General features: G+C 40.4%; 1 protein-coding gene across 12 annotated transcripts in view; it reads left to right on the top strand.

Annotated features, from left to right (window-relative positions):
* The window catches only part of CACNB4 (calcium voltage-gated channel auxiliary subunit beta 4), a 241,338-nt gene that overhangs the window by 195,836 nt on the left and 17,953 nt on the right, over nucleotides 1–27,549 (top strand). For 5 of the 12 annotated variants that reach the window (XM_023622907.2, XM_023622908.2, XM_023622910.2 and 2 more), the window contains 8 exons: nucleotides 6,034–6,164; nucleotides 7,948–8,024; nucleotides 9,556–9,575; nucleotides 9,797–9,877; nucleotides 11,179–11,237; nucleotides 19,989–20,098; nucleotides 25,143–25,294; nucleotides 27,013–27,108. In XM_023622907.2, the coding sequence (XP_023478675.1) occupies nucleotides 6,034–6,164; nucleotides 7,948–8,024; nucleotides 9,556–9,575; nucleotides 9,797–9,877; nucleotides 11,179–11,237; nucleotides 19,989–20,098; nucleotides 25,143–25,294; nucleotides 27,013–27,108 (726 nt within the window). Of the gene's footprint in view, nucleotides 1–6,014; nucleotides 6,165–7,947; nucleotides 8,025–9,555; nucleotides 9,576–9,796; nucleotides 9,878–11,178; nucleotides 11,238–19,988; nucleotides 20,099–25,142; nucleotides 25,295–27,012; nucleotides 27,109–27,549 lie in introns of all 12 variants that reach the window. The other 7 variants (XM_070240948.1, XM_070240947.1, XM_070240946.1 and 4 more) reach the window with 2 other exon arrangements.

The following is a 27,549-nucleotide window of genomic DNA, read 5'->3' as shown; positions in this document are numbered from 1 at the left end:
GGAGGGACCACCTGGCTGGAGAGGAGGAGGATCAGGGGGCCAGAAAACTCTACAGAAGTGGCGAAGCCTGAGGGATTCAGGCTGGATGGGGGGTGAGGGTGGCATGAGGTGGAAGGGACAGCCAGGAGCAATGCAGCATGGCTGGAAGGAGGTAAGTAGGGAGTGGTCCAGGGGATGGGCCAAGTCAGAGAAACAGGGGCCTGATAAAAAAAGAACATCTTAGGCCATGGCAAGAATCCTAGACTTTATCATCAGGCCGTGGGCTGGAGAGGAATTTTAAATGAAGGACAGATGGACCAGCCTTGTATCTTAGCATGACCACTCTGATGGTTGAGAGAGTACTGCAGAGGCTGGGGAGATGTGGTGAGGCTGGACAGTGGCTGTGGCAGAGAGGATGGAGAGAGGGAGCAGCTTTGAGAGAGGGTTAAGGGGCAAATAGAGAGGATTGGGAGATTTCACATAGGCAAGGGATATTGGAGAAAGTGAGACAGAGATAAGTGAAGGATGGAGGCCCGTTTTTCCAGCTTACTTGAAAGGGTAGAAGGTGGTGTCAGCTGTCAAAATAAAGAAGGCAGAGAGGGGAGAAGACTTGTTGCAGGGGTGATCGTGGTTACAAATTTGCTTTCAAGTACATTGTGTCTGGGGCCCTGTGAAACTCCCATGAAGATACTTAATAGGCCTTTACCCACATAATCTGGAGGCCAGAGGAGAGGAATTGCAATTTGTTCTTCCTAAATGTTTTGAGTTGAAAAGGAGAATGGGTGCTAGTCAGGAGAAGATAGCATAGAGTTGAGGGACTGTTTTAAAAATTTGCTTTCCTTTTTTTGTTTTTAGGATGGGAAAGATTTAAGCATGCTTTCCCTGCTGAGATGATGAACCCAGTGAAATATATTGAAAGGAAAAGTCATAGCTGACAGAGTGAGGGGCTGGAGGAGAGGAAAGGAGATGACATCTGGAAGATGGGTACAAGAATTAGGATGAGTCAGGAGGAAAGTCTCGCCTTCCTTGAACTTCCTGTTCTGCACAGAATTTTCTGATGGGGTTGGGAGCCTACAGTGGAGGACGTGCCTACTTGATGGTCTCCATTGGCTCTGCTAGGGAGGAGGCATTGGAAATTGAACCTTAGGAAAAGGAGACTGTAAAGGTAGGACAGTAAAGTGAAACCTGAGACTGGAGGAGCCTGAGGAATGCGATCACGTAATGTCACTGAGACACCCGCTCTTACTTCCCAGTCTAACACAAGATGTGCATGGTAAATATATAACAATTTTTGAAATCATTGTCTTGGAAACTCTGCATTCTACAATGCGTTAGTGACATCAAGACATATATATATATTTAAGATTTTACTTATTTGATACCAAGTAGGTCAAACATCTGGATGTCTACAGATGTCTCACTGTCTTTGCATTGTGCCCATGTGACCTGGGTGAGGTTCTACATTTGTTTAGTCACTCATTTACGACAGAGTTCTTGAGCACTTAGTATGTGCTAGGCCTTGGTAGATGTTGTCTGACAGCTATAAACAAAGCAGACAGAGTCCTTTCCCTCATGGACTTAAATTCTAGTGGGAAGACAGATAATATGAAAAAATAAATAATTCCAAACTGTGACTTCTTGGGGAAAAAATGAAGCAGATGCTGAAATTTTTTAAATATAGGCATGAAGGAGTTATATACTTTTAAATATAGGGGTGATCAGAGAAGGCCTTTCTGAGATGTGACCTTTAAGTAGGGACCTGAAGGATCAGGAGGAGCCACCCTTAAAAAGAGCAAGGGATGTCTTCTAGGGAGTGGAAACAGCATGTACAAAGGCCCTGAGGTAGAAAAATAGCCTGGCACAATTAATTAACTGGAAGAAGGCCATATGGCTGGAATGAGTGAGCCAGGGACCTAGTAGGAGGAGACAGAGTTGTAGAAGTAAGCAGGGTACAGGTCAAGTAGGACCTTAAGGTGATGGCAAGACTTAGATTTTATTCTAAATGTAATAAGAAGCTGCTGAAGACTTTAAAAGCAGAGGAGTGGGATGAATTTATTTTTTTTTAAAGCCTACTCTGTTGTGGAGACAATGGATTGGAGTGGGATAAGTATGGAATCAGGAAGACCAATAGAACCATTCTAGGTGAGAGATAATGGGATTGAGCCAGCATAGTGGCAGTGAGATGGAGAGAAGTAGACAAATTTGAGATATATTGTGGAAATTCAGTGAAGAGCGCTGGTGATGTACTAGGTGTAGGAACTAAGATTGGGGGAGAAATCAAGGATGATTAGGGAAATTGAGGTTTAAAAATTGAGCAACTGGGATGGAGATGACTAGGGTCAGGAGAGGACAGATAGGGAGGAAGGTTAGGGAGTGGACATCTCAAAGGAGATATGAAGTAGGAAGTTAGGCAGAAGAATCTGGAGCTCAGAGGAAAGGGTTGGGCCAAAATAAAAATTTGGATCATTAGTTTATATGTGGCATTTAAAGTCGTGGTAATGAAAGAAGTCACCTAAAGAGAGAGTATGGGAAGGAGAGAAGGCAGCCCTGGATCAAACCCAAAGGAATTCCATCCTGTAGAGGAGAGTACATGAAAAGATGAAACAAGTAAGGAAACTGAACAGGAGAAGCCTGAGATATAAGAGGAAAATCAGGACAGAGCAATGAATGGACATCGAGAGATAAGGGTGTGTCCAAAGAGAGGAGGCAGTCAGCTGCAGTGAATGTTGTGACCTGTCACCTAAGATGAGGACTGAGGAATGCATGTTGGTTGGGTTAGCAACATGGTGGTCAGCAGCATGGAAGTCATTGGGACCGTTGTGTGGAATTGTGGAGATGGAAGCCAAATGATGTGGGGTGAGGAGATGGGGAGTTGGGAAGTATATTTAGCAAATGTAGACCATGCTTTCAAGGAAGTTGACACTGACCAGGTGGTAGACTGAGGAGAGTATGAAGTCAAAGAGGTTTTCTTTCAAGATGGGAGGTATTGGAGCACCTGTACATGCTGATATTAACAAACTGTGAGAGACGGAGAGATTGATGGGAAAGGAGAGAGAGGCAGAGGAGTAAAGTTTCTGAGTAGGCAAGAAGGGTGGGTCCAGACCTCGAGTGGAGGGGCAAACCTTTGATAGGAAGCAGGACACTTATTCATTGTAACCTGCAGGAAAAAGATGAGTGCAGGCATGGACAGGCCAGAGCCTTGGAAACGGGAAGCTCAGGAAGCATCGACTTGATGGCTTCCACTTTCTCAATGGTGTATAGAGTGAGGATACCCACATTTGCCTAGAAGACAAGGACCCTCAACCTGAAACATGTACCCCAGCATCTGAATCTAAGTTGATTTTGTCTCACCATTCCCATCAAAAATGACCGAACCGGGGATGGCCTGGTGGCATAGTGGTTAAGTTCACATGGTCCACTTCAGCGGCCCGGTGTTTGCAGATTCAGAGCCCTGGCATGGACCTAGCCACGCCGTGGTCGCATCTGACATCAAACAGAGGAAGATTGGCACAGATGTTAGCTCAGAGATAATCTTCCTCAAGCAAAAAGAGGAAGATAGGCAACAGATATTGGCTCAGGGCCAGTCTTCCTCACTCACACACACACACACACACACACACAAAATGACCAAACCATATTCAGTGGTTCCTACCACCCATCCTTTCCGAGGAGAAGCAGCGCTGTAAAAGGTAAGAGAAGTTCTCACATGTTCCATGCGCACTCGCTCACACCAACATTCCAACCTTACTGTACTTAATGGTTTCCTCCATTCCATCAATATTGCCAATTTGTCCTGTGGGTTGCTTTTTGATCTCTATGCTCCCTGATCAGCGACTTTCTCTTCAGTCTGGCAGTTTGATGTGTGGAATTGAGCTGGTAATCCTGTGTGGATTAGAGCCACTCGTTTTCAGATCTTGAAATACCAGATAAGAAAACATCTTAGAAAGAGAAAGCACTAATCATTTTAGGGAAATCAAAATGAGAAGGATTGGAACCAACGCTAAGGTGACCTTGCCAGAAAGCTGGCAAATGTTCCTGGAGCATCAACACAAATGAACACGTTTCTATAACCAAGTTGTAGCCTTTCCTCTTGTCCATCACCTAGAGGACCATCCATTATGAACTGTTTTAAGTACTTTCTCAGTAGTGAAAAGCTTAAACGCCTAGAAAAGCTACAGCTCTTCTTATCACATACATCCAGTGATGAGCGCATTAAGCTCTTGAATGTACGTAAAAATTTTCTCCCAAGCAGCTCAAAGAACTTTCATTTACATTGAGTCAGATTCTCACTGCTTTAGCTGTTTCCTAGAACCAAGTTAAAATATTGAGAAGTTTCATTGAGCATTTCAGGAAGCCCTTTAAGGTCACTTGGGTATCGTTTAAAAAATTAGTGTTCCAGTGGGCTAACTTAATTTCAGGAAATAACTTAAGCCCTAGGAAACTATGACTCATAGTCTGTTTTGTCCCCACCACAGTAAAATTTAAACTCCAGACATACGCACCAAAGATTCTAAAAGGGTCCCCTTGCCTTTGTTAATTCCAAAATAAACAGGCCTGTTATTTCAGGCCTGTTATCCTGAAACAAAAGATGGGAAAATGGGAGAAACCAAGACCTCGATTGTTCAAGATTTTATGTTGTCGACTCACATCTCTTCAGTGCAGTCTCATACTACATGCCATGCGTGCCTTGTGTAGCAGCAGCTGTGTGTTTAATAAAAGCCAAATCCCTAAACCGTGTCCTTTTGCTTTTGAGTGTGAGGCTGTTACTCAGAATTACTCAAAGTTCTGCAGAATTTTATGCTGCAATGATTCAACGAAACCATCCATTCCTCCTCCGCAATGTGTCAGTGTCACGTATACAGATAAATCCACTTTCCTCTGAGCTAAGCAAAGTGTACTACGTACAATTGTGACATTTCCAAAAAAATAGGTACTTTTTGGATTGAAGAGAGAGAGTTATCTTGTGCAACACTGATAAAGACAATAAAGGAAGTTTTTGGAATCATCTCTGGAGGATGTAAAAAGAAGACTGATACCTGCTTTCTAGAAATCCCCTAGCTGAACCCTTCCAGGAGGCAGGTGGCTTGGATTAAATGTGCCTTCTTCCCTAGGATTCAGCAAACCTGTAAATACAAATGCAGTTTTGCTGACCTATTGAATAGGAACATGTTCACAGAGACTCTGTCCGTGTTGCCTAAAGCCTTTGTGTGGGTTTCTTTCCCGAGTTTGCATGTTGTGGAACTTTATTTAAATGGAAATCCCGTGTTCCCTTTGGGCTTCAGGCTATTTGGAGATTATTTCAAAAATTCCACACCTATATAAAATACTTAGCCTGTAAGAGTAGGCTTCTTTTTCTTCAGTAGTAAGATAGACCTTAATTTGCAAACCTATATTTGGAAGATTTCAATTCTTTCCCAATGAGAGTAGATTACTGACAGTCCTGTGGAATTTTTACCTGAAAGCTTTTGACAAATGACAGACTACTAAATGTCTTTCATCTCAGATTTGTCTCTCTTGTCTTCTAGAGTTCCAGTTACACTGATGCATGTTTATCCTTACAAAATCCACCCCTTAAAAATTGGCTAGGGCTTCTTGACAAGGACCAAAGGAATCCAAAGTTTAGGACCTGACTTTATAGTCCAGGGATTGGCAAACTATGGCCTAGAGGCCAGATCCAGCCTGCTGACTTTTTTGTAAAGAAAACGTTTATTGAAACACAGCCGTGCTCACTTGTTCACGTATTGTCTGTAGCGGCTTTTGCACTATGACAGCAGATTCAAGTGGTTGCAACTGAGACCATATGGCCTGCGAGGCCTAAAATATTTACTATCTTGGCCTTTAGATGAAAAGTTTGCAGACCTCTGCTTTAGTCTATGGACCCGACAGATATAAATAATACAGTGTAATATAAGATAAATAGTATTTATACATATAGTATAGTATAATATTATATAAGATAAATAGTGTTTCATTTGTCTGGTCCCCTGAAATTAATTAATGGAATGGGAAGATAAGTGAATTACTATTGATAGCAGTTTCATTTCTGCATTCCAGAAATATAACAATGACTGGTGGATAGGAAGGCTGGTGAAAGAAGGTTGTGAGATTGGTTTCATCCCAAGTCCGCTTAGATTGGAGAATATACGGATACAGCAAGAACAAAAAAGAGGACGTTTTCACGGCGGGTAAGCCTCCTTCCTTTATGTAAACTTTTTTTGGGGGGTTGAGGGAAGAAAATTAGGTGATATTTTCAAGTTTGCTTGTTGGGTTAAAAATGTATGCTTTTAAAGTGAAAGATACTTTCCTGTGTATGAGGTGTTTCTGAAATTGACACATAGGGGAACCTCTTAAACAGTGATAGGAGACTACAAAAGTACAGTTAGCTCCACTTTTTTTTTTGCTGAGGAAGATTTACCAAGAGCTGACATTTGTGCCAATCTTCCTCTATTTTGTATGTGGGTCACCACCTCAGCATGGCCTCTGCCGAGTGGTATAGGTCCATGCCTGGGAACCAAACCTGGGCTGCTGAAGCGGAGCAGGCCAAATACAACCGCTAGGCCATGGAGCCAGCTCCAGCTCTGCTTTTAATTATCAATCTTTTGGAGTATATAACATGCCTGTGATACTATTAATTGTTAATCCTCTTGTTGTCTCTTCTCTAGACTTTTTGTCTCTCTTGCTATTCCTTAAATGCATCAGGAACACATGTTCCTGCCTCAGGGACTTTGCACTTGCTATTTCTTCTTGCTGGAACCCTTTTCTTCACGTTTCCACCAGCTCACTCCTTCATCTGCTTCAGATCTTTGTTAAATATCACCTTCTCAATGACCGCCTTTCCTGCCACCATGTTTAAAATTGTCCCCACTTTCCTTTCCTTCCTTCCTTCTCACTCCTGACTTAGTTTTCTCTGTTGCACTTGCTACTATCAGAAATACTATATATCTCCCTATTCATCTGTTTGATACTGCTATCTCCTACTAGAATCTGTCTTTATAAGGGTAGGGATTTTGTCTTTTTTGCCCCCTACTGTCATATTCCTAGTTTTTAGAACAGTGGATACTCAATAAATAGTTGTTCAATGAAATAATAAATGAATTTTTGTCATCATTTCCAAGGTTATTTTACTGTTATTATTATTATTATTCCATAGCATTATTATATACTTTTGAACTAAAAGCTTACTTTGTGGCAAGTGCAAGAGTAAAACCAAGAGCTCATAGACCTGATCTGATTTTCTCTTTATACCAACTCTGTGAGGTGTAGCTATAGATAGGGAATCTAAGGCTCAAAGACGTGATATGATGTGCCAAAGTCCCACAGCTGGTAAGCAGCAAAGCCAAGATGAGAAACCAGATTGTGCTGACTCTAGGGACCATACTGTTAAGCACCGAACAGGAGAAACAGTGGAGAAGTAGGACCGTCGGGTCCCCAGGGCTGCTGTGGGCTCTCAGGAAGCTTCCAAAACCGCATGAGAAGACCAACGGAATAATCTTCCATTCTGGGAAAATTATTATTATACAAATAATATTATTTGCGACCAAATCTTTACTGTCTGTTTTTAATTCTGACCCTCACATAATCACTTTTAAGAAGAAACTCATCTTCTGGGTCTTACTGCTTGTTTTGAGCTATGTTTGACATCTGACTGGTGCATCGGTGACTGGTGTTAGCTAAGCGTGCAGTTCACAAGAATATGCCTGTCAGTGATTCTCTTGTCTGATTTCTTCATTGAATAACTTGGAGAGAGACTTTTGCAATGCATTTGCATGTCCTACTTAGTTCCCCATTTTCTCTGAGAAATGAAGTCTAAGAAAACATTTGGACAGATTCTTGAAGTTCTTCTTTATAGCAGGATTTAGTGTGTTTTGAATTATTAGTAGGATTAAGGCCAAAGAAAGCTTTGTACTCTCAAGTTCTATTTTCAAGGAATCCGGAGAATGAATCTTAAGTTCCTTTTCTATATCCTAGGAAATCCAGTGGGAATTCTTCTTCAAGTCTTGGAGAAATGGTATCAGGGACATTTCGAGCAACACCCACATCAACAGGTGAGGGTTTTAGGGAAACTCCTCTTAATGGAATGTATTCCGTTTTAGTATCTGAACATACATGAAAGTATTTTTACTAATTTGGAAACAGTTTAAAGGGTTGATTTAAAGATTCTTCTACATAGTATTTCATTGCTTATTTGCTTTTGATAGTAATTTGATTAGATTTAAAGGGTACTTGTGATACTAAAAATTCTGATTATTATAATCTAATTTTGAAAAATCTTATTTTACCCCCCAGAGGCAGTAACTGTCCATTGTGTAAACCAGTCTGAAGCAAGTTCAGTATTTTACCCCAGAACCCAACAGACTTTAAGATGGTGAGGGCCAATTAAAAAGAAACAAAAAGTTATAGACTCTCAAGAAAATGCTCTATTCTAGTCTCCATGGGAAACTTTAGGATATGTTGGTACAGCCTGGGCTGTGGATATTGGCAGGGTTGAAACAGAGAATGAGGTTGGACCCGGATGACCTCATTTCTATTTGGACAGCATATAACTGAGCCCTGGAATTAATGGTAATGAAGGGACGGTGGTGGCCCCATGGGGAGTTATTGTGCATTTGGAAATTATGGAGGTATTCAAGAAGGAATTTTTCTTCCACCGCACTCCCTGATTCCTATAGGCTGATTTCATCCTGGCCCCAAATTGATGCTGTGTTAGGGCATACACTATTACCAATTCAGAATGATAAGTCCAAGGTCTGTCCTGGCCAACCATAACTGCAGAAAACTGGATTGGTTCTGGAGCAGTTCTGAGTATCTGGGTCCTTGTTCATGTGAATCCTTCCTGATCTCTGGGGCTCCTGACCAAACTAGGTCTCTGGGTTGCCCCCCAAATGGACCCGACTTGCATGGATGACCACAAAACCACTTTAATCAGATACTGAGTATATTTTACCTCATCCACTTATTGGACATTCAGGTCATTGCAGCTTTTAAAGATTACAAACAAGAAAGAATAGGAATAACTGGTTATAAACTTATTGGAAATTAAGAACAACATATTAGGAAAAATTTGTCAATATCCTGGAAAGTAGGCGAAAAGACTTAAGAATACACAAAAGACTGCAAAATTTTCTCATTGTTCACCAAAAGTACAAATCCAAAAATAACTAGTGATTGAGGTGAGGTGATGATCATTTTTACCCAGGTTGTTAGTCTAAGATTCCTTTTGTCAAATTTTGTGTGTCCGAGTTGTTCTCAGCCACACTGTACGCTGTGTCCAGCAGGGGAACAACCCATGGCCCATGACTGGCCCAGAACTTCCAATGTTGTTATGAAGTCCTCCCCCCCAACATGAAATCAGAATATAAGGTCATTCATACAGGGAGGGAGTCGTCTGTTTTTTCATTTGTCTTCAAAATTGGCCTTCCCAGAATAAAATAATAGATTAGCGCCCTGCAGAGTGGGTGATAGTGGAATGATGAGAATCACAGGGACAAATTGGTCCATTCTTCCATCTTTTAAAATCATGTACTATCATTTACAGAGATTACATATTTTGATATGGCTCTCATTGTTGTCTTTTAGCAAAACAGAAGCAAAAAGTGGTAAGTTGTGTTTCCTTTTTAAATCTACTGTGAAGGTTCTTATCCATATGTGCTTGCAATGCTCCATTTCAGTGACAAATGGTTATCAAATAAGGGATGAGCCTCCTGGTGGGGACCTGTAGTAATCATTTCTCGTTTGACCGGAAAATTATGAATGTTGTGGCTGTTGAAGAGGTCTGCTTATGCTTACCTTGTCACGCGTGTCCAATCGTCTTTTTCAGACGGAGCACATTCCTCCTTATGACGTTGTGCCATCCATGCGTCCGGTGGTGTTAGTGGGGCCGTCACTGAAGGGTTATGAGGTACAATTATCAGTTTGTTACACTTCAGTTCTTGATCAAGAACCCAGGAGACAGCCATTTGGAGCTTGCTCCTCCAGGGTCTGCCTACATATAGGTACCAATGGAAGCCAATTCTCACCGTGTGAAGGCGGGTGGTACACTGTGGGGCTTACGTGACTGTTGCTTTTTCTTCCCTCTCGGGCACGCTCCTCATCTTTTATGTATTACATTGTTTAGAAATAGCTCCCTCAAAACATTTGTAATGGAAAGTTCTGGTCAAAGCTTTGCTCTGCATTAAATTCAAAGAAAAAGACTTTGTCTCAACCGTTCCCATTATTATTATAAATAATAGAGTATAAACAGCACAAGGGAATGTATGAGCAATCTGCCAGCATACCCAAACCCTCAAAGCACCAAAAAAATCTCACCTTGCTGGGTGCTCAAGACAATGGCAAATTCCACCAAATATTTCTCTGCTTACTTATTGTAAAGGACATATAGAAGGAAAAAAAAAACTTCACTAAAAATGTTAGTGAACTTCTTCAGAGATTAACTAAACAATACCAAGTAAGATGGAAAACAGTGAAGAGTTAGATGTATTACATTTCAGATGTTGCCATTTTGACTTTGTGCTGGTATAGATAAGAATAGGTGGGAGGGGACATTAAAACATAAAGGTGGGCAGCCTCCAGGGCACTGTTCCTGCTGAGCTAGGACAATGTCTGGCACAGAGCAGGCACTCAGTACACATTCGTTGAATGAATGAATGAGTCCCTTTGAGGCAGGTCTAAGAATCCCATGTCCTGCCGGCCCCCTCTCAGTGGGGAGTGTCAAAGGAACGAGCAGGAGAGTGGTCTACAGAAATCTAGACCTGGGCAGGAGGCTCTCCATCAACACACGCAGACCAGCAGGATGGCTGAGCCCAGGGCTGGCCTCAGGGCCTCTAGCTACTCCTCACCGGAGGCAAGCACCCCTTAGGCATGCCAAGGACAGGCAGCACTTGTGCACAAAGCCAGCCTATGTGGTCTCCTGGAGGCATTTCTGTCCCCCGATAAGGGAAGGGGATTTGCCTTGGGTCTGGTGAACACTGCTGGTTTGTTTCTCAACACTCTGAAAGAGAACCAAGGGAGAAGATTTAGAAACTGCAGGTGGTTCAGCATGAAAACCGCCGTCCGCAATAACCTACCCCTCGGAGGCCACTGGCTGTGATAAGGTCTCTCCTCAGGCATGCTGCCCCTCCCCTCCACCTCTCTCACTTTTGACTTCTCTCTCTCTTTCTCTCTCTGTGTTTGCCTCATTCTTTTTTCCTCACCTCTGCGAAGGTAACAGACATGATGCAGAAAGCCCTCTTTGATTTCCTGAAGCACAGGTTTGATGGGAGGTGAGACTTACAGATGTTTTTGTATTTTTATTTTCTTTTAACTGAACATGTATGATATATTGACTTGTGGATCTGTGTTTCCAGCAATTGCAGAAGTTCTCTAATTAAAAGTTAACTCAGTATTCAGGGCAGAACATGCTGAGAGGGCTCTGCCAATATAGCATTGAATCCCCAAGGGAAAAAGGACCTTGAGAAGAAAAGGAATGCATTTGTTTTATTTAAATGTATGTGTTTGTCTTTATTTTCTCACTTGGTAGTAGATTCATACCAACTTATTTTTATGAAAAATTTGATTAAAACATAGAACATTTCTGATAAATATGGTGGCTCACTGGTCAAGTTAGGTAATATCATTTGGGAATTGTGCATGCGTGTGTACACGTGTGTGTCATATGAAGTCATGAATATAAAGGACTGAACTTCCTGAAAAGAAGAGTACCGCAAGAAGTGTTTTAGGGGCTGGCCTGGTGGTTGAGTGGTTAAGTTTGCGCACTCTGCTTCAGCAGCCCAGGGTTTCACTGGTTCGTATCCTGGGCACGGACATGGCACCGCTTGTCAGGCCATGCTGAGGCGGCATCCCACGTAGCACAACCAGAGGCACTCACAGCTAGAGTATGCAACTATGTACTGGGGGTTTTGGGGAGAAGAAGAAGAAGGGAAAAAAAAAAGAAGATTGGCAACAGATGTTAGCACAGGTGCCAATCTTTAAAAAAAAAAAAAGAAGTGTTTTCATCATAAGCCTCCCAAAGTGACTATTTTGTAGGGAACAGTACTTCTTTGGATGTTTAATTCTGGATTGTCTTATTAGAAATTACCTTGTTATTTTATTATCTGTTTTGTGTGTATCCTATATGACCCATTATCAATATGGCCCAGTCTTTAGCCATCAGATAATTTTACCGTTTAAGTTTTGTGAAAAATGTCTAGAAAAAGTTTCTGGGTTTTTTAGAGAAATGGTGAAAAGTCCATATTGACTCAATAGTAAGTACTAAGCTCTTTCACAATGCAGAATACGCTCCATGTAGAAATAGCCTCATGCAAATACTGGAAGACTTACGAGAAATGAAGAAAACTTAAATAGTGTGTATTGAGAAGTATGGGTAAATGGATCTAACTTACCAGATATTTAAGTATTTAAAAAATATCTTGAAATAGACTTTAATAAATAGGATATTTTAAGAAAAAAAGCAAGCGCAAGGGGCCAGCTCCGTAGTGTAGTGGTTAAGTTTGGCGATCTCTGCTTTGGCATCCTGTGTTTGTAGGTTTGCATCCCAGGCACAGACCTACACCACTCATCAGCCATGCTGTGGCAGTGACCCACATAGGAGGAGGATTGGCACAGATGTTAGCTCAGGGCTAATCTTCCTCAGCCAAAAAAAAAAAAAACAAAAGCAAACATGGTGCTTTAAGTATAAATTGTATATATTTGTCAAAAGAAAAGCCTTCTGGATAATTGTGTTAAAAATATTCATTAGTTACTGGTACTATACACAAAAAAGTAAACTGAGATTTTAGTTCAAGAAATCCGAATACCTCAGTGTCATTATGTGAATTGCTAAGTACATTAGTATAGGCCAAGCCACCTTAATAGATAGAGCTAAAGATGTATAATGATTCAAACACAATGGGAGATTTTGTTGCTCATTTAACAGTCTGAGGCAGGTGTTCCTCAGCTGGAAGTGGGGGGAGAGTGGAGGCAGAGGAAGATTGGGCAGAAAGTTTGTTCCATCCATCCTTTGGGGCCCTTGGGCTGAGGGCGGTCTCTCCAGTCAGCTGTTGGGGTGAGGAGCATGCCTGCCTAGAACTGACACACGTCAATTCTCACATTTCATTGGTTAGAACCTGGTCATGTGGCCATGCCTAATTGCAAAGGAGGCTGGGAAATACAGTCTAGCTATGCACCCAGGAGGAAGAGGAAATAGATTTTGTTGAACTAATAACAGTCTCTGTCACATTGATCTAGTGGACGAAAAGGACTTAATAAGAAAGCCACGGGTTTATCCTATTCCCCTCTTTTTTAGAGACAATAGGCAGAGAATGAATAGTTTCAAAGAAAACGAGTGGAAAGCAGTGAATACTAGAATGTTGGAGTTGGAAGGAAATGTGAAAGTTCTTTTATTGTAGTCTCTTTTCTTCAACAACCACAAAGAGATAGATGACCTGCTTTTGTTTGCAAACTTCTGGTTATTGGGAATTTGCTTCCTAAAAAAGCATTACCAAGAAACAGCTGAACTCTGGCTTTAACTTAATGGTATTGGTCTTGGTCCTGCCCCCTGATGACATGGGCTCTCCATGGGTTGGAGGCAGCTAACATGCATAGCTCAGTTTTGTGTGTTCTTGGTTGCACATGCACACTTCCTTCAGCTATGCTTGGAGTCACATGCTTTTAACCTGTGCTGCCTTTACCTAAGGAAGTTCTGAGCAGTACCTCATCCTATGGCCCCATAAAAGCCTGTGAGCTAAATAAATCCCATCCCATAATTCAGGCTAAGTTTGTGTTAGATTGTTTTGGTCTCCACATAACATCTTTATAAATAACAATGCTATTGAAGGTTGGAAAGGTAGGACCTATGGAAAGGAAGAAAGGAATTATTATAATTTAGCAAAGAGAAAGTGAGTGACTTAATTACTGCTTTCAATAATCAAGAATCTGGGCCAGCCCTGGTGGCCCAGTGGTTAAGTTCAGCATGCTTTGCTTTGGTGGCCTGGGTTCAGTTCCCGGGCGCAGACCTACACCACTCATTGGTGGCCATGCTGTGGTGGTGGCTCACATACAAAAAGAGGAAAATTGGCAACAGATGTTAGCTCAGAGCAAATCTTCCTCAGCAAAAAGAAAAAAAAAAAAGAAGAAGAATCTGAGGTTCTTCTTCAATCCTCAGGCCCAGAAAGAGGAAATGCACTTAATTGTAACATCAGAGATTTGTCTTTAGTCAGGTAGAGTTGGCTGCATTAAGCGCTTACACACACTATTGAAGATGGTTTTAGTAGAAATAGAATTAAAATTTCAATGCCAGTTGTTCCGTGGGGTCTAGTGGCACAGCAGAGGCTCTAGAGATATGAAGAAGAATACAGCAGCAGCAAAAGAAATAGCTGGAGAAGGAGACTCAGCCACGGTGAGATCTGATGTACAGCAGAGTTGAAGAAAGACAGATGTTAAAGGTGGGATTAGGAGAGTGGGAGTATCTTTCAAATAATAAGAGGCCAGTGCAGCAGCAAAAACAATAATGAACTCATTGGTCACACGTATGTGGAGACTTTGATAAGGAAGAAGAAATTTGTTTGTACCTTCTCACTGACTGACACGTCTGCTGTGTGGGGAATATCCTTACATTTTGAGCCATGACAATCTGCTGTATTATGTTTTACCAATTAATAAAAGGGAAGAAAACAACAAATAGTCTTTAATTGAAACCAGCCAAGAGAACAATTACACAGAAGGCTTTAGCACAGCGATACAGCATAAACAGTATGTTCTAATGGAAACCTACTCACTGTTTCATTGGCTATGAATGCAGTAGGTTAGACAAAATAGTCAGGAATAAGTCTTATTATTTTTCAGAAATGGAGAAAAAGAGATCCATTGGCTAAGAGGCTCTCTTCTTTAATATTGCTTTTCAGATCTTGGTTAAAAAATAATTCAAAAAATTGGACTGAGGTTGGACTATTACAGAATCATATGCTTGCTTTTTAATGATACCTTAGAAATGATTTGAGTCAGTTTAGAGCTACTTATTATACAATTTTATTGCTATAAATGCTATTGTAGGGCCTAACTATAATTCATGTAAGAAACATGAAAAGCACAGTACTAAATAGTTCTGAGGGACCCCTGGATAGCCACTACACGTGGCTATCCACATGTAGAGACAATTCCAGTGCACAGCTCATAAACTGAGTGACCCTAACAAGCTGCTACAATGGCACCAGCCTGGCGAGGACACAGCGAGTGCACAATGGCATGGAGCTTTTCTCTCTTCGTTTCACACCACAGACATTCAAAGGGGATCATCCTTTCGGATAAGGTTTGCTCAGCTGGTTGAATCTACCATTCAGAGGCTGAGCAGCAAGCAGTCAAACCAAGTGCAATTTGTTGACCTATGCTAATCATTTCAAATCCCAACAAAGTTGTTACTTTAGGCTTTTTGACAACTGGATCAGGTCAGCTCTATGGCAGTTATCAGATGCTGGGTAACTGACATGATCATGGCCAAATATCTTAAATGAACACCCTGTAACCTATACAGAGAGAATCTGAAGCTAAAGGAAGCTATAAGCCAAGGAACACTGAAAGAAAAAAAACAGTTTGAGAAAGAATTTGAAGACAAGAGGCTGAGAATACAACTTAGGGAGACTCAAAGAGGTAGTATTTATTTATAAAAGGAAATAGGAACAATTGATGCTATCACAAAGCAGCCAGCCATGGAAAAATGAAAACAGCTTGTAATTGCAGTCAACAAATGGAAAAGAACAACACAGTGTCTTCTGTTTCATCCTCAATCTCATTCTCATCATCTCTTCCTATTCTCTATTCAAGTGCAGATCCATCAGTGGACACTCAAACACTGGAGATAATTAATTGAACACTTTAAAGCCAAACACAATATTTAAATTAGTAGGTTTTTATTACAACATGTCTGACCTGATCCTCCCACTCTCAAAGTATACATAAATTCTACAGACTCTGGAGGATAGAGGAGTTCATGGTACACTGCTAACCTTGGAGGACAGGATATAAAGAAACTGTCTCCTTCGAGTCTTCAAATCTCTAATAATTGTTTGTCTTGTATATATTATATGTATGCATATCAGCATAGAGAAGTATGAATATTTAAGAAAGCACTTTTATATATTACCTTGTTTGGTCCTATGACAATCCTGGGAAATAGTTTGGCAAAGCTACTGTCACCATTTTATTGATTAAGATACTGAGGCTCAAATGATGGCATGCCTGGTCCATGGTCACACAACCAGCAAGAGAAAGATCCAGGAAGAATACTCAGGTCTACCTAGACCTTCCCTCTCTGTTCTCTTGACAGTGCACTGTTTGTTCTTTGGAACACTTTTGTCCATGAATACCAGGACTTTTAAAAAAAATTAACATACTAACAGGGCTGCATATTAGATGCAGCAAGGATAGAGTATGGAAGGATCTTATGCCTGTTCCATTACCAAGGTGGAAATACTAATTATTATTATTATTTTTTTAAAGATTGGCACCTGAGCTAACAACTGTTGCCAGTCTTTTTTTTCCTTTTTCTCCCCAAATCCTCCCAGTACATAGTTGTATATTTCAGTTGTGGGTCCTTCTAGTTGTGGCATGTGGGATGCTGCCTCAATGTGGCCTGACAAGTGGTGCCATATCCTCGCCCAGGTTCCGAACCAGTGAAACCCTGGGCCACTGCAGTGGAACATGTGAACCTAACCACTCAGCCACAGGACCGGCCCCTAATTATTTTTGAATGAATGTGTTGTAACCAAAAGTAATATCATTCCATAGAAAATCGTGGAATACTCATAGCTAATAATATACTCATAAACTAATACTCATAGCTCATGATGGATTGTAGCAATCATGATAAATTCCAAAACGGAAATAAGCAACAGTTGGGATTCAAATTTACTAGATTTAGAGAATGATTTTTGCTAGTTTTCAGTGACATTTGCAGTCTGCTAGGGGAGTGAACTTTCACCGGCCTTTTATCTGCTGGTCAGTAACTGCTGACCCTATGTCACAGAAAGGTTTCCAAGAGAACTTTTTAGAGACATATATCAAACAAGACACCTGGAAGATAAGAGCTATGAGTGATATACCACTAGAGTATATGAGTGTGTCAAGAAAAAAAGGATATCACTTTAAGTAAAAAAAAAAAAAAAGTTTTAAAAACTAGATAGCATTTAATGGTGAAGGTGATTACATTGCTGGTGAATCTTTTACAAAAAATCAAGTTTGGATTTGGTGTCTGATTTTGATAATAGTAAGCATCTTTGCATAGAAAATAGAAACTCTTGCTCTGTCTTATTGAAAGGTTCTAGGCTGTGTCTGTTTTCTCCTGAACTCCTTCATTTTTATGCATTTTTATTAAGAAATAACTTATACTGGGGCTGGCCCAGTGGCACAGTGGTTAAGTTCGTGAGCTCTGCTTCAGTGGCCTGGGGTTCGCAGGTTCAGATCCCAGGCGTGGACCTACCACCGCTTGTCAAGCCATGTTGTGGTGGCATCCCACATACAAAATAGAGGAAGACTGGCACAGGTGTTAGCTCAGGGCCAATCTTCCTCTCTCTCACACACACACACACACACACACACGGAAAAAAACAAAAGAAAAAGAAATAACTTGTATTAACAATTTAACTTGTATTCTATTGATGAATAAAACAAGAAAACAATTGTCCATACCTTTTCCTGTTTTTAGAATATATGAAGCAGTTTTTTCTGTTTTTGTGTGTGTTACTGTTTTGTAAAACTTTGGAGGTGTTTGAAAATGGCTTTGTAAAACTATGTTTATAACCCAGAAAAAATGAGAGTGTGCATCTATTGGTGATCTCGTCAAATTTTAAGACCCAAGGGTCACTATTTGGCTTGTATAGAACTAGAAAATTTGATTTTCACTTAACCAGAATATAATTTGGGGGACCTCCAAAAGTCATTGTTCTAGAGAGTTGAATTTTCTCCCTAAACCAACCCACTTGTTGCCAGTCATATATTTGAATTGCTCTGGAACTTGACTGTATGTTTCTATCTAGCAACTCCATTCTTAAAACAACAAACAAACAAGAAACCCAGAAATACAAAAATAAACAAGCAAACCCCGTTCTGTAAATAGAAGGAGCTGTAGGAGTGCCTGTGAGGTTTCATGCCTCCAGTTGCAGCAGCCAACTGAGTAATGGAGACTCAGATGTGGGTTTCACCAGACTTTAACCTGATTTAAACCCTGACCATCTCTCAGCGCATGGCCAGGATCCCCTGACTGCGTCTGTGCTGGGTGATTCGGCTGGTATCTGGAGATTTGAGGTTGCTGGAGAAGAAAGCTGAAACGGGAAGAGATTTAATGAGTCCCATGGCTAAGTGACTGGCCTGCTGCTGGGGGCCTGGTTTTTAGACCTTTTTAGTCTCTAACCAAGTGGAACTTCGTCTCTGCATCTCAGTTTTCTTCTTGGTAAAATGAAGAAGTTGTACTTGACCAGTATTTTCTAATGTCTTTTAGCAGTTGAACACCTTTTTACACTGAAATCATATTTAAAGCCCCCAATGTAGAAAACAGAAATGCAGAGGTGTTTGCCTGGTATTGAGGGTGGGAACGCTGGAGCCCCGCCAACTCAGCCTCCTTTATGGTTCTCAGTGGCCCCTGAGGTATTTCACAAAACTCTTGGTTTCTGCAGAAGACAATTTGAAGATGCCTCAAATAATTTATTAGGGCCTAAAAACTCTAAAATATTTAAAATTTTAAAACTTCCTGACCATCTACAACTTGTAAATACAATCCAATGATACAAGCAAAGGAGTACTATGTTTGAAAATGGTACCAGAACTTTTGTACAGCCTGTTGCTTTAAAGAAGCCATTTCCAACATTTGTCTCCCCAAGGCTTCAGGTTACTCAAGTCAGATGAAGAGTCTCCTGAGAGTGCTGACAGTATTGTTCCAAAACAGGTGCGAGATGGCATATGACTCAATAATTGTTAATCATGCTACTTCTTTCGTGCTCCAACCCCTAAAGGAGTTTGAAAATGATGGAGAATGGGTGCACTGTGTATAAAAAGGAAGGGGCACTACTTTCCTTGTCTCCTTTCTGGAACTCTGCCAGGCTCTGAGGATAAGAATGGAGAAAGGCCCGTGGTGGCAGTAACTGCTTAGAGAGGCATTCTTTGCGTTCTATGGGTAGATAATAATCTGAAGTTGAGCAATCCTAGTTTAAAATAATTTTAAAGTTGTAAATTTCAGAGATTATCATTTGATAAATCATATGCAAATAGACCCCCTCTTCATTTATTTGCAGTCTTTGCTTTATTCTTCTCTTGCATGACTGTAGGATACATTCTAACTTATCAAAATCCTGGCACAATCCTCACATTGCCCTCAATGGTAGTGTCTTAGGATGGCCCACCATATGCATTCAAAGTCATATGCAAATAAGCTGAAGAATCTCATGCCTGCAGAAAAGAAATATTTTTCATATTCTTAGATATGAAACATTCCTTTGGGCCTGCAGAGAAATGCTTCAATGTATCATGAATTAACTATTGAGCACCAGGAATGCAACATAGCTACCAACTGGCTGATTGTCTTTGATGATCAAAATGAAAAGTATTTGCCCCTTTGACCAGCAGCGTTGATATGCCAGGGCAGAGCATTTGTAGTTCCTGAAGGTCTTGATCAAGAGCAAATCAACTGTGAATTGAGGGGAAATTGTATTGCTGCTTCCTAGAAAGAGCATGGATTATTCATGTGTTTTGATTCTCTCCTCGTATGGTGTGCATTATAAAGAGAAGTCGACGAGGCAGACAATAGTGGAGGAAGAACCGCACTTTTACTGGAGTAGTTTTTTGCTAAGTAGCCAAAACCTTCCTCCGTTCTGCTCTGCTTATGTTTTAATTCTAGCTAAAACCTGTTTAAAATACTTGTGGCCAATGTTTATTATACCGTGGGTGCACTGTAGTATGTAAAGTGGTTATTAAGTACTGTGGTTATAAATCACTCGGAGGGCCCCATAACATTTTTACTGGCTTGTACTGTTCTGTGTTCCTATTCGTAGGATATCAATAACGAGAGTGACGGCTGACATTTCTCTTGCTAAGAGGTCTGTCCTAAATAATCCAAGCAAGAGAGCAATAATTGAACGTTCGAACACTCGGTCCAGCTTAGGTAAGATGTTCACATGGGATGCTTCTCCAAGCTGCGCTTTCATGCCACATTGTGTTTGTGAATTTCTTTTCCAGTTTGCTCCCCATTCTGAGTAGGGATGCACTGATTAACTGAAGAAAATGCAAGCCATGGAAAAGAAGGGAGCAGAGTCCTGCAGCAGCCAGAATCTTCTCATTCTCACCTCTAGTCAGCTAGCTAATTAGTAGTCTGGTGGGAAGACTCCTCAATGGGCTCTCCTAGGCTGTTCTGCCTAACCACGTGAAACCACTCTTCTCAGCTTTGCCCAAACTTCTCAATGAGGCTGATGATATCTGTCACACCTGAGTCACAGCTGACATGACAGGAAATGAGATGTTCAGCCTTCTCAGAGCCTTAGAAGAAAGCTAGATAACGGTGTTTTTAGTGTTGCTTCTGCTGCTAGCTGGTAGTACCCAGAATAGTCACATCCTTTAAGTGGAAATAGCAACCACTGTTAATAATATGCAGGGAGTTTAAGCATATCTTTCGTGGAGTACCAGTCTGATCCTAAAATTCACCAAGATGGAGAAAGAAAAACACTGTATGTGATTAACTCCATCAAGCCGTATATGAGCAGGACTGTGGAAGATGAAATCACCATCCACAGACGTGAGTCCCTGGTGCTGGGGAATCACAACGTTCATCTCAAAAGCCTGCTTGGGGTCTCCGTGATTGCCAAGAGTGGTGGAGTCCACTTATAACTTTCCAGGAGTCTGTTCTGCATTCACATTCTGAGGGCAACTTGTTTTACTTCCCTCTTCCTCATGGGCAGAGTAGGAAAGATAGGGCTCTTCTATGCCACTACATTTGTTTAATCTACTGAAATGAGCTCTATAGATGATAGAAAACTAAAAAAAAATTAGGGTTTCCAAGATAGAGTGCATGCCCAAACATCCCATCAAGAATCCATTGAAGGCTGTGCCTTGACCCGGAGCCAAGAATTGTGCAGGTTGGAAAGAGGCCAGAAAGTATCATCTGTATATTCTTGGCACGGGATTGGCACATGGTAATAGCTCAATAAATATTTGCTGGATGGTTGCTTTGTTAAAGAATGCTGAGCATACCAAATGGAACAGTTGTCAGCTCTTGTGAGGGCAAGATTCCAGACGTCAGTGGTTCCTTCTTTAGTCCTGTATTTAAGCCTTCCACATACAGAGTGAAACACTTTTAAAGGCACAGTGTCTTGACTTTGAGGAAGAGAGAATGGCAGAGTTGGTGATAGTGAATCAGATTAGGTAACTGACTAAAGTCAAATATCATGGGTGACAATGATGCCAAGTTAGATTGAAGATTTCTCAACAAGCATTTGTTCTCTGTTCTCCTGTCTTTCACCCTTCTTCTCATTCCTCACAATGCCTTTGGCTTTTAACCACTCCTTCCTCTGATGTATAATGAGAGGCTAAAGGACGCTTAAAAGATAAGCTACGTTGCGTGATTTCAGTCTGCCCCAGCCAAGGGTTTCATGGATATTCTTTGAAGTCATTCTGTAAAATCTAGTCACCTGTTGTCAAAGTCAGTGGGGTGGATGGGGTGGGGTTAGTATAAACATCGAGGAAGAAACAAGGTAGATGTCAGTTCACTGGTTTTCCCCTTTACTCTGTAACTTCATGTACCCACAGCTACTGGGGTTAATTCAATGGCAATCTATTATTATAACCATTATGGGAGCCACTTATGTCCATTTGCCTGCCTTTTGTAGATCCCTTTACAAATGTTTATTGAACCCTTGTTACGTGCCATGCATTATGCCAGACTTAGGAAGTACAAACACAACTATGACAAAGGATCTTACCCATGGGCAAACAGAAAGAAAGGACAGATGGTTAAAATACTGTGTGGTAATGGAATTAGGGGCAAAGTACTAGGGGCGTAAAGAAAGAAGGGTAGAGAGTAAGAGGTATCTGAGAAGACTTCACAAAAGTTATATTTAAACTGGTTCTTCAAGGTGGACAAGAATGTACAAAGGCATTGGTATATAAAAAAACATTGTGTTGTTGAGAAACAAGTAGTTTGTGCATAACATGCTTAGAGAAAGGGAGTTGAAGGCATGGTTTGAGGGCAACAGGAGAAGAGACTGAAAAAGTAGATTGGGGCCAGTGTGTTGGGGCTCTAGTATGCCTTGCTGAAGAGACCTTCAAAATAGATTCCATGAAATGTTAATTTTAAAAGATGCTAATCGTTGTTACATCCATATTGTTTTCCATGGTCAAATAAATTTGGAAATTATGAATTAAATGGTTGGAAGGTTGCTTCAGTGCTAGACTTCTTAGAGCCATTAAGATACAAAGGGTAGGGGCTGGCCTGGTGGTGTGGTGGTTAAGTTTGTACACTGTGCTTTGGCAGCCCGGGGTTCACGGGTTCAGATCCTGAGCATGGACCTACACACTGCTTATCAAGGCATGCTGTGGAGGCATCCCACCTACAAAATAGAGGAAGATTGGCTCAGTGACAATCTTCCTCAGGCAAAAAGAGGAAAATTGGCAGCAGATGTTAGTTCAGGGCCAATCTTCCTCACCAAAAAAAATAAGTAAATAAAAATACAAAGGGTAATGCACATTTGAAATTCCAAGAGAAACCATTATAGTATGCAGTATTTCCCTTGCAGAAAACCCCCTTCTTCCCATAAGATATCTTATGGGATTACTGTTGCAGGGTACACACTTTAGGAAATGTTGCTTTGAGCTCTAGGGAGCCATTAAAGTAGTCTAAGCGTTTAGATATAAGAAAGATCACAAGTGACAGAGATGCTGGAGAGCAGTTGGTCCAGATTAGTTGTGGTCAAGTTATAGAAGTGTTCATTGAGATCCCTCCACTATCATAGTCCATGCCTTCTCAGAGCTCCGTTTATCTGGAATAAGATCATGATGAAACCTCCACTGGAACCCTTCTGAGAATCAGCCTGGTAGTCAAGCTTGTTGGATGTGTTAAAGTTTTCCCTTAAGAAAATGAGCTATGTAGATAAATATGCCTTTCTCTTTCTCACACATTGAATTACTTACTGCATTCTATATGCATGTTATTCAAATATTGAACCCACTCCAGTATTTCGTGTGATCCTCTGCAGCCTCCTGGTTTGCAGTGCCCGAGCATCTCTCTGCTCATGCCAGAGTTCTCATTGCCCAAGAGTTTTCTGTTGGTTAAGCAGTAGGTGTGCCTGCCCTCTGAAGCTGTCAGAAAGCACACTTACCTCATTGCTGGTGCAGAGTAAATAAGGCCCAGGTATTTCTGAGTTACTTATGCAGAGACTCAGAGTGCCTCAAGGGTTCTTTGTACAAGGGCAGTCCAGTCTGGGTCACTGCCTTTTTGCTATTTCAGAAAATATTGTGTTCAGATTTGAAGCTTAAAGCAATATAGACTTGCTGCTCTAGTGTATTGCTGGCTAGGCGCTCCCTTAAACTAGTGGCAGTTTTAATGAAAACAACAAATGGAGGACATACCGCAACAACCTGAGGCTGAAATGTACTATAATAAAAATATTCTTTATTTTCCAAACTTTTCTCATAAGAAATTTTTTTTTAACTTTCTGACATGCAAGAGAAAAGGGAGAGGTATATTATTATTACCAAGAAATGTAGAATATGATTTTAGATGAATTTTGCAAATAAGGCTAATTGCCCAAATTCTTTACATTGATATCTTGAAAGCTAGTCACCTTTTAAAGCAACATGAAATCTTTCAGCTCACTGGTATTGGATAATATGAAAAATGGTAGATTTGTTGACTCTTTAAATTCTTACTTCTAATATAGATTATGCATTAAACATCAGTGATTTTGTGGGAAATAAGAATTTTATACTACTATGCAATGCCCAAGAAAATAGAGTTACGTGATAGTCTTGAGCATTCATGATCCCACATACCCTGTCAATCTGTTTGGTTCTGGAAGGGAGAGCTTTCTGGTAGGTGACGTGAACTTGAATTCATGCTGGATAAGCAAGAGAAATCATGGGGTTCTGGTACGAGCCCTTTCCAATGAGAATATTTAGAGCAACGTAACCTTTTTTCCTAGGCCATCTTTGAAGCAATTTAAATTAGGTAGCTTTGTCTATTCTGTGTAACTTGGATGGGATTACATTGTTAGGTCACACGTACAGCCAAAAACAAAAGTAAGTAAAATGCAAAACAAAAGCATCTCTCTGAAAATTAAATAGTCTAATTCAGACTTTGGACATAACCAATAAGTCAGGTGATTTATAAAATATATATATAAAAGCTTTTTATATTTCAGAAAGCCATATTATGTTTTTATAGGTAATCTATTTTGCTTAAAAAATAACTGGATTGCTTCAGACATTGAAAATAACTAGATTTTTTCATTTGAACAGATTTGGGTCACTTGGCTATTACAGCCAGCCAGATAGATTTGCATCGAAGTGCATTGCAGCATTTTAATATAATTGGTCTTAGTTTTGTTGTTTTTAAATACTGAAGATAATTATGCCTTAGAACAAGTCTACTGGCCCTAATACTTCACTTAAAACCTAGTAATATGCTGACTGTAAGAGTAGACCCAGAATATTTAACCAGGGATACAAAATGTGCCTATCAGTCAAAACAGATGAGTTGTGGGAAGTTTTTTAAACATATCCACAAAATATTAATATGTAAGTTGTTGATTGGTGGAAATATTTCAGTGTGATTTGCTTTCCATGTGCTGTTGCTCTGTACATGTATTTCAGTTGTTTCCTCAAAGGTAGTTTCAGCTTCCATAGCTAAAATAAAAGTTCTTTAGAACAAAGCCACAATCAAAAACAACATAGCTATATAAATAGCTAAATATTAGAGTGAGTGTAAGAAGCAAATCAAGAGAGCCATCTCAATTTTTTCCACCAGCTGTTTGATTTTGTGCAAAACTCAATACATCTCTCTTTCTTTAGAAAAGATCTTAAGTTAGATAGGACCATGAAAATTCAAAATGTTCTGTTTTGCAGTGTAGACAAATATCATAAAGGGGTACTATTTTTTAAATATAAGAACTCATTAATAAAGATAACCGTGACCTGTTCTTTATTTCTTCTCCTTTTAGCGGAAGTACAAAGTGAAATTGAAAGAATCTTTGAGTTGGCAAGATCTTTGCAGCTGGTCGTTCTTGATGCAGACACCATCAATCACCCAGCACAACTTATAAAGACTTCCTTAGCACCAATTATTGTCCATGTAAAAGTCTCATCTCCAAAGGTAATGAGCTCATTTCTGCCTTAAGGATTAGAAGCTCATTTTTTTAAAAATATTCTTTGCTCTGTGCGTTTTTATTAGTGGGCAATGAGAAGGTCTTGTTGAAACCCTTTTAATGAGCACAGTTTTGAGTTCCTACAGTTGTTACAGACTCTAGAAATTGAGATAGCAAGTAAAGAATAGCCCATTCCTTCAAGAAACTATTGTGACCCCACCCCAACCAGGCAGTTATGCAAGAATATAATAGAAGCAAAGAGTTAAGAAAGGTGAGGAAAAGTGAAATCTGGCTTTTCGGAGACTTTAGGTTCTATCTTGGTAAGTTTCTTGGGTAATATTGATTCTTGTATCACCTATATTCTCTCCCCAGTAGAGAAAGTACAGAGTTCAAGGAAGGTATCTGTATGTATCATATATAAAGTCAGACATCACTGTGTAAAATCTCTTACAGGAATATTACAGACCCTCACATTTATGCTTAGGTTGGATCCTTACAGGGATAGTTATTCCATCATTAAGCACAATGGGGTATTTGCCATGTATCTTGATGCCACGAGGGGAGATCAAAATAAAAGTGAGACAGCCTCAAATTGGTCTCTTTTGATTTGGGCATTGTTTCCTTTTTAAAAAGAGATGATGTTCTAAAAAGTTAATATGAAATAGATAATCTTGGAAAGTATGACCTAAATAATCAGTTTCTTTTCAGTGCCTCCAAGAGTCCATTTTAGTGCTTAAATGCCACTTCAACTTCCAACCAGAACAGTAGTCTCCTCTCACAGGTGGAGAATGTCTAAAGAAGCTATGCCCTTCCCAACCCTTCTAGTGTCCTCAGATCTTCCATCTCTTCAGGTGCTGGTTCTGTGCAGGATGAGCTGAGGAATCCTGACCAAACCAGGACCTTTTGGGATTCATTAGAATGGACTGAAATTGCCCTTGACCACTTGGAGGTCTCTTTGACTTAGAGCTGAAGGGATTCAAACACCTTCATTGCAGTGGAGTAGATGTCAGCCCCTTGCATCCCCTGCCCTAGTTGCCATGAGGTCCATAAGTGTAGGAATGTGGACTCTTGTGGACATATGTGCTGAGGTATCATAGATTCTCACAGACTAGTACTGTTGTGGGGAGTGCCCTGTTGCAGCTTAAAAAAATCTAAGGGAGAGGGGAGTATATGGCAAAACGCAGTTACAGCAGTGCCCAAAAGACATGGATATATCACTGGTTTATATATAGCAATACACCCAGTGCAAATGTTCTGCCTAGGTTTCTATCATGAAATTGTCTTATTAATGTAAAATTAAACTGGAATGCCCCAGTAATTATCTGTGACAAAAAGGACCAAATATATGACTCTGATATTTATCTGACATTGAGATAGTGAACCAAAATATTACTCATCTGAATTTGGACATAAATGACCTGGTACAGATCAGTTCCTCCACTCTTGCAGGGCTCTCTTTGAAATCTCTGGGTAAAATCTAGGGCAGAAACCTAAGATCTCACCACGACCTCACATAGAGCGAGCGAGAATAGGATGAACATATCAAATCCACTATAACTGAAAGCCAGTGTAAGTGGATGATGTCATATTATATATATGATTTGTCATACATATATGTCCTCTCTGTTAATACTCAGGCCTAAACAGGCTATCAAAAAGGTCGTGTTTATTTGGGTTTTTTTTCAGCTCGTTGACAGTATCTCAGATTCATGTCTTCTTCTACTAGGTTTTACAGCGGTTGATTAAATCTAGAGGAAAGTCCCAAAGTAAACACTTAAACGTTCAACTGGTGGCAGCTGATAAACTTGCACAATGCCCCCCAGTAAGTATGGTCATTATTTGTCTTAATCATTATTGACTAGTTAGTAGAGAGCGGGTTTTTTTTCATATTAGCGTTGTCATTTTTATCCTAGAATGATGGTGATGATGGTATGTTGTCATAAACCTAAGGGATTTCTTGGCACAAACCACTGCTGTTGTGTTGGCTACACTCGGGCATCCTGAACTGGGTGGTTCTACCATGTAATAAGGAATGAACTTAGTGTCTGGTGTTCAATGTCCTTACTGCTACCTTGACTACCTTGCAAACACTCAGCAAACTACTTAATCCAGTCATGTGGACACTTTTATGAAAAGAAAAGAACAACTAAAACATACTGATTTGACTTTCCTCCAACTTTCTGCCAGAAAGTTCTGATGGGCATAAAAGATTATGACACTGAAGGCTGAGAATTTATTGGAACTAGAAGGACCCTGTGGTTAT

The sequence above is a fragment of the Equus caballus genome, chromosome 18 (assembly GCF_041296265.1).
Source record: "Equus caballus isolate H_3958 breed thoroughbred chromosome 18, TB-T2T, whole genome shotgun sequence".
NCBI classification, from domain to species: Eukaryota; Metazoa; Chordata; class Mammalia; order Perissodactyla; family Equidae; genus Equus; species Equus caballus.
The sequence above is the reverse complement of the archived record's forward strand: the minus strand, read 5'-3'. Positions and strand labels throughout refer to the sequence as shown.